At 51.8% G+C, this 12,045-nt stretch overlaps 1 protein-coding gene across 1 annotated transcript in view; it reads left to right on the top strand.

Annotated features, from left to right (window-relative positions):
* LOC133352077 (excitatory amino acid transporter 3-like) overlaps positions 1-12,045 on the top strand; it is a 45,350-nt gene that overhangs the window by 18,684 nt on the left and 14,621 nt on the right. Inside the window, exons 4-9 of the mRNA XM_061567820.1 lie at positions 308-422; positions 3,059-3,101; positions 4,161-4,277; positions 7,544-7,734; positions 10,414-10,521; positions 11,417-11,539. Of these exons, the coding sequence (XP_061423804.1) occupies positions 308-422; positions 3,059-3,101; positions 4,161-4,277; positions 7,544-7,734; positions 10,414-10,521; positions 11,417-11,539 (697 nt within the window). The remainder of the gene's footprint in view (positions 1-307; positions 423-3,058; positions 3,102-4,160; positions 4,278-7,543; positions 7,735-10,413; positions 10,522-11,416; positions 11,540-12,045) is intronic.

Raw genomic sequence — 12,045 nt, 5'->3', positions numbered from 1 at the left:
CGCGCTATTAACCCAGCGGCCGATGACGATGCCTTCATTTGGCAGTGAATCGTGGCTGATGATGATGACGACGATGATTGGGATGGAGATGGAAGAAGGGCAAAGAGGTAATTTAACGTTCAACAGCGAGAGTTTATCACCATGGGGGAGCGGTGGCGCAGTGGTTATCGCACTGCGCTGTGTATCTGAGCTGACCGATACGGCTTTGGGGGGATGGTGGTGCCGGTACCGGGGGTCGCGGCGGCATCGTACCGTGCCCGGCGTCGAGGGGCACCGCCCTTTTGTCTCACGCTCGCTTGCCCGACAGGGATCGCTCTGGTGCTGCTCATCAAGCCCGGCGTGTCGCAGAGCACCGACGAGATCGACCGCACCGGCTCGACCCCCAACGCCACCACGGTGGACACCCTGCTCGACCTCGTCAGGTCGGCAATCAAGTCGTCGTCGTCGTCGTCACCATCGTTGTCGTTGATAGCGTCATACTCGGCAGCAGCATTGTTGTCATCACAATCGTCACTGTCATCATCAACACGTCTTGTGATCACCATGATTCGTTTATCACCATCGTCATCATTAATATGTCCATACATCCCAATTAACATGAGTCTGTGAACTGTAAACTATTATTGTTATTATAGCAGACAAATACTCTAAACGAATATTGATTCTAAATATGGAGTGAAAAACTGCAGGACCCGGAGAAAAATCCACATGACCACGCACACTCCGAATATACAACAGGCGTCAGGTCGGGATCAAACCCACGACCTCCTGTATACCAGGCAAGGTAGTTAACATCTCACCACCGCATCTAAATTGTTGTTGTTGTCATCATCTGTACATCACCACAAAACCATCGTCACCTTCATCAGCATGACCATTATTAGCATCGTCAACATCATCACCGCTACCACTATCAGTGGGTGGTAGCTGCAGCTGCAGCATTGCTCGGCACAGCGGCAGGATGATGCTCTTTAATCCTCATTATGCTCCACTTATCCACTCTCTTGCTCTTCTTGGTTCTTTCGGTAAAGTCACGTAGAAGGGAAATAATAAAATAATAAAAATAAAACATAATAAAATAATTCTCACGACGTTTCGGCCACAACGCAAGCAGCCGTCCTCAGGTGGAGAGCAGGTCTGTCGAGTAGACAGTCTGAATGATGGTGGTGAGCGTGGTGGTGTTTCATTCAGACGCTGTCTCCCCGACAGACCTGGTCTTCACCTGAGGACGGCTGCTTGCGTTGTGGTCGAAACGTCGTGAGAATTATTTTATTATGTTTTATTTCTATTATTTTATTATTTCCCTTCTACGTGACTTTACCGAAAGAACCAAGAAGAAGTGGCCCAGATTTTACTGACGCTAAAAGGACGATGAGACAGGTTGACCCCAGGCTTGGAGCGACTATTTAAGCTGGGATGGAGGGGGGAAGGGCGCCTTGACAACACTATCTTGCTCCCCACAGTCATCACGACCTTAAGACATTATTCATGGGAGCAGGCCGTGTTGTGTCATTTTCATTGTCCAGTTGCAACGTTTGAACAGTGCACACAGCTTGTTGTCACGGGAACAGACTGTTGTGCCCCTGCTATGAGAACGTGGAATTTCCACCGTTGGCCTATGGCCACCAGCAGAGATTGGCACGACCCAATTACTTGTTTGAGCAGGGAGACCAATTTGACCTAAAGCCAATATTATAACCGCAACCACGCAATTAGAAACCCACGCCTTCCTCGCAAGAGGTGTACAGGGCTGCAGTATAATACATCGTAATTATTGGCGGATTTAGTATTAGTCAACTTCATTCTTATAGCATGAGGATATCACAAAGGAGCTATGTTTCCGCATACAGGCGTAGCCTGCCAATAGGAGGGAAGGCAATATTGCGATGTGGTTTTACCCAATCTTGATTTTAAGCTTTCGTGACTGCAGGAATCCATACTCTTTGTTTCTTTCGGTAAAGTCACGTAGGTAGAAAATATATCACGACGTTTCGGGCGCAACACAAGCGTCTGTCATCAGGTGGGAAAGCATGGTCTGCTGCTGAGGCAGACTGTTTTAAAAGGTTTGAAATGGGTGTAGCTCAAGGGTTATAAAGAAGTGGCCGGGGCTAGTGATGTTAATGTGAGAAATTAGCATGTCACTATAAGATAGGAGAGCGGCCTCCTCAACGAGGGCAATCCAAAGGCATGAGAGTGCAATGCAAAGGACATGTGAGCATGAGAGATCCAAGAGAGAGGAATATAGAGAGAGAGAGAGACACAGTGAGTCGGAAATAACAGCTGACATAGGCAGGTAGGATGGAAACATCACAGTCAGTTAAGACTTCACCTGGTTAACAACGTCCTTCCAATGATTGCTCAGTTTGTACCCATCCTCTCGGTTGAAGTTGTTATGTATCTCAGAGAGTAATTTTCCATCTTCTTGGTTCTTTCGGTAAAGTCACGTAGAAGGGAAGTAATAAAATAATAAAAATAAAACATAATAAAATAATTCTCACGACGTTTGCAGTCACGAAAGCTTTAAATCGAAAAGTAATTTTCCACTTTTTTTTGTTTTCGGCCAGAATTGTTTGGAGAAAAGTAAAAAAACCTCTACCCCGCGGAATTAGCGGTCCCTAGGAATCGCGTCGCTACGGCGAGGTGGTTCACAGCGGCGGCGTCCGCGACGACGGCAGGGCACCCATCTGGAACATCGGCCGTCTGCTCGTCTTCCTTTTGAATCCTCTGCTGGTTTCTTTACCCCGGTGGCGAGCGACAGGGCTTCTCTTCCGTCAGGAGCTCATTGGCGGCTCTCTTTAGTTTTTTTTTTCGTGACTCACATTGCTAATTTTTACGCCGTTTTGACGACTGGTCGTTTGCGGGGCTGTTTTGGAGGAATATTTAGGAAACTATGCAAAAAGAAAGTTTATTCTTACGGCACCGCACAAAAAGTTTGTTCGTTTGCCAGCATTATCCAAGGGCGGACGTGAGGTTCGAACCGGGAAAGCGCGGATGCGCCACCACCCCCTCCCTCCCCATGAAGGAGGTGGAGTCGCTAAATGTCACTGTTGTTTTTCAGGAATATGTTTCCAGAGAACTTGGTGCAGGCCTGCTTTCAGCAGGTAAGGCCCCTCCCCCCTCCCGGCCCCCCCCCCGCCCCCTCCCGCCCCCCCACTGCCCCCCTGTCATGATCACATCTCGCCACACGCACGGTTGCTCGGCAAGGTATCCAGTCGTGAGAGGTCATTCGTAGGCGGTGGCAAATATTCACACGTATGAAAGGACCTCGCCAAGTCGAAATTGTACAGGGTGGTCCAGATGTCGTGTGACCCCCATTTAATTCACCCCCAATATTTTTTTTCCTTTGCATATTAATTTCTGTTTAAATAAACCTTACATAAAAAAATATTCTAAAAAAATAAGGTTTTAGAGAATTAAATGGGGGTCACAAGACATCTTGACCACCATGTAACTTCTATTATTTATTTCAACCACCGCAATACACTCAGCCACAACCAGATCCACCCACCAACTTGCCTGTACACCTGTATGTATGTTGCACTTCTTTCGCGCCGTACGTAGCCAACTGTGCCAATCGGAGGGTGCAGACGACCCCTGAGCCCCATCATTACCACCCTCTTCTTTGACGTGACCTCTCCACGCGTACGCAGTGCGTATGGCCGTGCGTCCCGCGCGAGTGCGTGGGCAGTGCCAGCGTGTTTAGAGATTGAAAGTTGGTCAACTCCACGCGTTCCTGCGACCCCGGCGACCCCATCCCCATGTCACTCCAGCGGTCCACCCTCGTGTAGGACCGGGCAAGGGCGTCTCCTTCATCTTGTCTGCCGTGCCCTGGGGGAACGGTGGTGCAGCGGTTAGCGCGCTGCGCTACGAACCCGGCGATCCGGGTTCGATTCCCGCTCACGGTCAACACCGGCGACGATTATCTGAATCGGTCCCGGGCCTCCCCTAGGTCGGCTCAGTCTCAATGAGTACCTGGTGCGGTGTGTAAACATCACCACCAGGGAGACAAAGGTGGTCGGGCATGGTGCTGGCCAACCACCCACCCCCTCGTGTGCCGTGCCGGCCTTCATAAGTGCCGCTCGCTAACAGCACTTGCCGCAACAGTCCGTCACGGGCTGTACGAGGATCTTTGTCTCTGTCTTTGCGCCGTGGCCTTTCAGTACAGGACGCGGCGCTCGGAGATCGACCCCCAGGTGGTGATCGTCAACTCGACGGCGTCGCCCGTGACCACCACCCTCTCCATGGCGCTCTCCACGCTCGCCGAGCAACTTGGCCAGGTGGGGACCCCCCCCCACCCACCTCCCTTCCCCCACCCCCCGCGAGCCGCGCACCGAAGTTCGGCGTTAATGACAATCCGGTGCCAAAGGTCACCGTCAAGGTCAATGTGTCACCGAGACCAGGTCCAGAATCAGAATATTTATACTGCAGGAGGAATCAGATGTCCAGTAGGGGCGGGCAGCTCCTCGCTCGCCGCGACTCGGCGCTAATGGCAGTCCGGTGCCAAAGGTCACGGTCAAGGTCAATGTGTCACCATGGCCAATGCCGTTACTGACACTGCATCAGCTGCTTACTTCTACTGCGATACTGCAGCTGTTGCTACAGCTGCCCTCCACTCCTACAGTCTCATCATCACCACCACCACCACCACCATCTGCCTTAGGTCTTCCCCTGGTTACTCAGGTGGCACGCGCTTCAAGGGCTACTCTTACAGTCATCTCATCATCGCCATTCAGATGAAGGTCTTCCTCCTTCGATTGCCGAGCGAATGTGCCGCTACAACGTGTGCATGCATGTTGAATTTCTCTCGCACCGCACGTAGCCGGCCTTGCTAATCCTGCGCACGCGGTACCCAGTTAGGTTGATAATCATTTTTCTAAGATCGAGTTTCCGGATTCATGGGAATTCAACGGTGGTTATTCATACGTAGAGATTTGCGTTGAATTTTCGCGATTCGTAAATGATTTACTTTTTTATACGCTCGCCGTTTGATGAATGTATCGTGGGCATAATATCGATGTTAATCAATGAAATGGAGCGCCGCATCGCGTGCCGCAGAATTTATGAAGGATGTTTAAATGATTTTTGACGAAACGCCTTATCTGCGGTGACGTGACTTGGCATCCGTTTGCGTCCACATGGCCACTGGTGGGCTAAAAAACGCTCGCCTTGCCTCGTTCGCTTTACGGCGACAAAATCAATGAGTTGCGTGAATGATCTGTGTCTGATGTTTATTTTATATTATCGGAGGGTTTTTTTTTTTCCTCTACGCGGCCCAGTGATGTGAGGAATGAGCTTATGGATTTTGACATAACCCGGGCAGGCTGGGTGTCTCAAACGGCGGCTATTGGTTTTCTTGGACCACTGATAGAGCATCTCATAGAGCCGAGGTTTAAGCCTTGGGCCCGGGTGCCTTTCTGACATAGTCAACATGATGTGTGATGATGATGATGGCGATGGTGATGATGTATTGATCACCATGATGACAATTATGACATGATGATGACATTTGTGTTCATTGATTGGTGGTGATGATGAATAATTGGATGATAGTAGTGAAGATCAATTTGAGGATATTTTATGAATCATGGGAATGGAGTTGTGGCACAGCAGTTAGCACTGCACTATAAAGGCCAGCAACATGAGTTTGAATTTGGGCCACGGCCAACATCAGCAGTGAGTGATCTCTTAACCAGTCCTAGTCACATTTTAACCAACTCCCATTGCGGTCAGGCTTTCATCCAGCAGTGGATTGACAAAGTGGATTAAATAATAATTATTACTATGAAATTTTAGGCCACTTTCATGAGTTCAATGATTCCACAATTGCAATGGACAACTGATGTTATTTTTTACGTGGACAGATTGGTCCCTTCCACAGTAATGTGGAATTTCAAACCAAAATTTCTCGCGGCTGCAAATCCAGAGGAGCATCGCCCCACTGTCAATTTTGGAGCCCAGATGTTTTTTTTCAAGCGTGCGTGCATTTGATCACTGTGCATGCGCTGCGTATTTATTGTGCTCGTGGCACCATGTTGATGCAACGACCTCGCCATTCGGAGTCTGACCGTGTAACACGCTTGTTTATGGATTGTTTTGTGCAGGTCTTTTTTGTGTGCTGTACCCAGGTGTCTACGGTGTAAACCAGGTCTCCCTCATCGACAAATGGCCATTGAATGCCCAACGGATTTTATCCGTGCCACGATAAAACCTCATAACAATCAGGCGAGAAGGAGCAGCCGTCAGCGTCTGACTTACCGCAATGGCCGTGGAAGGCGTAATAGAGAGTTAACTGGGGAGTGGGGTCACGTGCCAGTGAAATGTGCATGTCTGTTAGCGAGTAGCACCTATGAAGACCGGCACAGCACACGAGGCGGTGGGTGTTCAGCACCACGCCCGGCCGCCTTTGTCTCGCCAGTGGCGACGTTTACACACCGCACCAGCCACTCATTTGAGGCAGAGTCGACCTAGGGGAGGCCCAGGACCGGTACAGCTAATCGCTAAACCGACGGCGCCCTTCCTACACCCGCCACCCCCGTTCGGCATACGTGAACAAAAAAATAATAGCATCGCCTAAATGTATGCGTGTTGTGTTTTATATAATGCGTGGATTGGCTCTATCTGGGTCATCCTGCCCCCTTCCCCGACACCGCCCCACCCCCCTCCATTAACCCAGATAATCGAGGAATGACTGTACAAGTCTTTAGGTCCCTACGTAAGTCTCTGGGTCGATGTAAGCCGGCCGAGTGGTGTTTGAACCTCGCCTGAACACGCCTTTAGTCTCGCTTTTAATTCTCTCAGTCGGCGGCTATATGTCTTGCTCTTTCCTCCACCTGGCCAACGATCTACTAACTCATTTATTTTGTGGTGTACAGCGCGTTGAGTACCTTGCAGAAGTATGCTTGATTAATGCATTTTATTAATACTATTATTACCGTATAAGTTTCTGGAGACCGGACTGAGACCCGTTAACTCACTGCCCTTGAGAACCCCGTTTCAATCACGCGCGTCAGAAACCCTCATCAGCCACCAGCGATTAAGCAGGCAATTTGGTGCCTCTGGTTCCGAACCTGGGCCCTCGGCCATGCTTGCGAAGCATCTCGGACCTCTGAGCCACCCGGCTACCTCAAACTAAAAGGGGGGTTGTGGGGTTGCGGAGGGGGGGGGGGCCTTACCGACCCATTACAACAACAACACATTTTCTTGCTGTGGATTTCACACCTGATGATAATTGCTTGTGTTTCAGTCGAAACGTCGTGAGAATTTTTATTGTTTGATATTTGTATTATTTTATTATTTAACTTATACGTGACTTTACCGAAAGAACCAAGAATATGAATCCCTGCAGTCACGAAAGCTTTAAATCAAAACAACAATGATCTGACTTCCATCTACCTGCCCCCCACCACCACCACCACCACACATCACCTGGACATCTGTCCAAACAAAACAAAATAGCTTCATAGCTCATCGGATTTCTCCAGCATAAATAAAGATTCTGAGTTTGATCGGCTCGTCTCCCTGCCCCCCCCCACGCCTCGCTCAGAATCTGACGGTGGTCAAGGAGTACCGTCTGAATGGCGAATATTCCTCGGGCATCAACGTGCTGGGCCTCATCGTGTTCTGCGTGGCGTTCGGCTCCGTGATTCGCCGAATGGGCCCCAGCGGGGAGATCCTGGCCGCCTTCTTCGACGCGCTCAATGAAGCGACGATGCGAATTGTCGCCATCATCATGTGGTGAGCGCACACAGCGGGCGGGTACATTGGTGGATGGGTGAGTGGGTGAGCGGGTTGGTGGGTGGGTGAGTGGGTGGGCAGGTTGGTGGGTGGGTGGGTGAGTGGGTGGGCAGGTTGGTGGGTGGGTGGGTGAGTGGGTGGGCAGGTTGGTGGGTGGGTGAGTGGGTGGGCAGGTTGGTGGGTGGTGAGTGGGTGGGCAGGTTGGTGGGTGGGTGAGTGGGTGGGCAGGTTGGTGGGTGGGTGAGTGGGTGGGCAGGTTGGTGGGTGGGTGAGTAGGTGGGCAGGTTGGTGGGTGGGTGAGTGGGTGGGCAGGTTGGTGGGTGGGTGAGTGGGTGGGCAGGTTGGTGGGTGGGTGAGTGGGTGGGCAGGTTGGTGAATGGGTGAGTGGGTGGGCAGGTTGGTGGGTGGGTGAGTGGGTGGGCAGGTTGGTGGGTGGGTGAGTGGGTGGGCAGGTTGGTGGGTGGGTGAGTGTGTGGGAAGGTTGGTGGGTGGGTGGGTGTGCAGGTTGGTGGGTGGGTGAGTGGGTGGGCAGGTTTGTGGATGGGTGAGTGGGGGGCAGGTTGGTGGGTGGGTGAGTGGGTGGGCAGGTGGTGGGTGGGTGAGTGTGTGGGAAGGTTGGTGGGTGGGTGGGTGGGGGGTGTGCAGGTTGGTGGGTGGGTGAGTGGGTGGGCAGGTTGTGGATGGGTGAGTGGGTGGGCAGGTTGGTGGGTGGGTGAGTGGGTGGGCAGGTTGGTGGGTGGGTGAGTGGGTGGGCAGGTTGGTGGGTGGGTGAGTGTGGGGAAGGTTGGTGGGTGGGTGTGCAGGTTGGTGAATGGGTGAGTGGGTGGGCAGGTTGGTGGTGGGTGAGTGGGTGGGCAGGTTGGGGGTGGGTGAGTGGGTGGGCAGGTTGGTGGGTGGGTGAGTGTGTGGGAAGGTTGGTGGGTGGGTGGGTGTGCAGGTTGGTGGGTGGGTGAGTGGGTGGGCAGGTTTGTGGATGGGTGAGTGGGTGGGCAGGTTGGTGGGTGGGTGAGTGGGTGGGCAGGTTGGTGGGTGGGTGAGTGTGTGGGAAGGTTGGTGGGTGGTGGGTGTGCAGGTTGGTGGGATGGGTGAGTGGGTGGGCAGGTTGGTGGGTGGGTGAGTGGGTGGGCAGGTTGGTGGGTGGGTGAGTGTGTGGGAAGGTTGGTGGGTGGGTGTGCAGGTTGGTGAATGGGTGAGTGGGTGGGCAGGTTGGTGGATGGGTGAGTGGGTGGGTGTGCAGGTTGGTGGGTGGGTGAGTGGGTGGGCAGTGTGGTGCATGGGTGAGTGTGTGGGCAGGTTGGTGGGTGGGTTGGGACCGAGCGAGTGGCGGGATGGGCGGGTTTGTGGGCGGGTGGATTGGTGGGCGAGCGGACATGCAAAGGGTGGCATGCGTCCTCATTACAGGTGGACATTACATAGAAACGATGATGAATATGTAAGAGGAAAGTTTCAATTCTAACAGTCCACTGACAGATACCAGTCTCCTCTAAGTACAATCACTATTAACCCACACAGAATGTTCTATTCACCCAAGAGGGATGATGGGCCGAGGTTATCTCTATCCGGCATTTGAACCTGTGACCTATCGAGCTATGTGGTCACCGCGTTGTCCGCACATGTTCAAGCGATCGCACGTTCTGACGTTTTTGTCCGGTTCGTGGGCATGAAGTCATTCACCCGATCACTCCCTCCCCTTCCATCCCCACCCCATCTTCTCCACCTGGGGGTTTATCAACATCAAAAAGTCAGAGTGCCGTCCTGCTTAGATGGCTCATAGCCCTGAGCCAGTGGCGGAAATTCCACATTCCTATGGTGGGGGATGAGTGCGTCTGTAGGATAACCGCTATCTTTTGACTTGCCATAAAGTGGTATCCATTTTATGTACGCATGAGCGTAAACATGGATTTCAATTGAATCGTTAATTATCACTTTGCCTGTTGCCTTCATTGTGTTTATGCTCCTATGCTCAGGTACATGCCAATCTCAATTTCCTTGGAGACGATCGTCACGATCCGTCTCATATGTTCCGCCAGTCTCATTCTGTCCCGTTGGTCTTATTCCATCGTGTCCGTTCACAACACGCCCGGCGTTTCCGGCGTCAAACCATGCAGGGCAGATGCGCAAATACGGGCAACCTCCGTTCAAATTTCTAACTCATCCCAACGCACGTTTGCACGCTCTCGCTCTCCGTGGTCACGTGGATTTTTCTCCGGGTTCTCCGCTTTTTTAACTCCACATTTATAATCCATGTCACGTGTTGAGAATATTTGCCTGCTTTAAATTTCCACGCGATAAGCCACTTCGTTGAGCTATCATTTGTGGCCAGGTCACTTCTGAAAAAGAGCTGCATAGCTTAGTGGGTCTTACCTCGTTAAATAAAAAAAAATATTGTTGTTCAGTTTGAGAAATAGTAGCTAGTAATAAACATATTGAGCCATAATTTCTGGCTGTTATTTCTAGTTTAAGAAAATGTGTCTTATTTAGGCGTTCGATAGGGAGCTGCCATGCCGAAATAAAGAGATACGTAGCGACCCACATCTCAAGTTCCTGAAACGTACTGCCACACTCATGGAACCTGCCCCACACACGCAGATTTGATCCGACGCGTCACGACCGTAATCGCGCTCATTAATCGAATCATTCCCACGTGTGCCTCTCGCGTTGATTGGCTGTGCTGCTCAGGTACATGCCCATCGGGATCTTCTTCCTGGTTGCCGGAAAAATTATGGAAGTGGACGACTGGGAAATCTTCCGAAAGCTCGGCCTCTACATGGCGACGGTGCTGTCTGGGTACGACACAAGAAAGGCCCGAGTTCGATCCGTGGCCGTGATGTGTGTGTGTGCGCGTGCGTTTATGTGTGGTGCTGGCTACCCACCTCCTCGTGTGCCATGCCGGCCTTCATAGGTGCTAGCTGGCAACACTTGCTCCAACAGTCTGTAGCGGTTAACACGCAGACGCGAACCCGGCGACCCGAGTTCAATTCCCGTTCAAGGCCAACACCGATAACAAATATCTAAACCGATCCTGGGCCTCCCCTAGGTCGACTCAGCCTCAAATGAGTACCTGGTGCGGTGTGTGAACATCGCCGCTAGGGAGACAAAGGCAGCCGGGCATGGTTCTGGCCACCCACCCCCTTCGTGTACTGTGCCGGCCTTCATAGGTGCTCGCTAACAGCACTTGACCCAAAAGTCTGTTAGGGCTGTATGGGCGATCTTTGTCCATTGTAGGAATGGAGTGGTAGTGCCAAGGATAATGTCTTGCGCTATGAACCTGGTGATCCAAATTCGATTCCCGTTCAAGGCCAACACCATCAACGACTATCTGAACCAATCCTGGGCATCCCTGATTTCATGCACATCCGTGTCTGTGTGCTTGTGTGCCCGCACGCAGTGGGGGGCGGAAGTGTAATGGTTAGTGCGCTGCTCGACAAACCCTGTGACCAGCGTTAGAGTCCCGCTCGAAGCCAATATCGGTGGCGATTATCTCAGCAGGTCGTGGGCCTCTCCTAGGTCGACTCAACCTTAAATAAACACCTTGTTGTGGTGTGTACAAATCACCGCCGGGTGCGGTATTGGCCACCCACCCCATCGTGCACCGTTCTGGCCTTAATGTACGTCCGTTAAAAGCACTTTCACCAACCGTCTATTGAGGCTATTTGGGGGATCTTTGTCTTTGTACGTGCAGCCTGGCGATTCACAGCCTCGTCGTTCTGCCTCTCATCTATTTCATCGTCGTCCGCCGCAACCCGTTCTCCTACATCGCCGGGCTGACGCACGCCATCACCACCGCGCTCATGATCTCCTCCAGGTGAGGTACACCCACAGCAACGATCGGCGCGGGACATTGGGGCGGCCCGGTACGGGAATACGGTGCGAGATCAGTTCACGGGGGTATGCATCTGGGAAGTAGCTGTGGAAGAGAATGAGGTGGGATGGCATCAGGATATTGCCCGCGACGATGATATCAATTAAGGGAATGAATGGACTGAGAGTTGTGACTACAATTGTTGTGGTAGATTTCTTGGGCGATACGGTGGCGAGATGTCACTTACCTCGCCTGGTATACAGGAAGTCGTGGTTTCGATCGCGACCCTGAAGCCTGCTGTATATTTAGAGTCTGCGTGTCTCTCTCCCCATAGTAGAGTGGATTTTTCTCCGGGTCCTCCGGTTTCCCCCCCTCCACGTTTAGACTCAATATGCGTTTAGAGTATTTGGCTGCTATACATTTCCATGTGATAAGCCGCTTCGTTGAGCCATCATTTGTGGCCAGGTCGCTTCTGAAAAAAAGATATATAACTCAGTGGGCCGTACCTG

The sequence above is a fragment of the Lethenteron reissneri genome, chromosome 39 (assembly GCF_015708825.2).
Source record: "Lethenteron reissneri isolate LAM-NWPU_2019-01 chromosome 39, ASM1570882v1, whole genome shotgun sequence".
In the NCBI taxonomy this organism is placed as follows: Eukaryota; Metazoa; Chordata; class Hyperoartia; order Petromyzontiformes; family Petromyzontidae; genus Lethenteron; species Lethenteron reissneri.
This window is presented reverse-complemented; position numbering and strand designations above follow the sequence as displayed.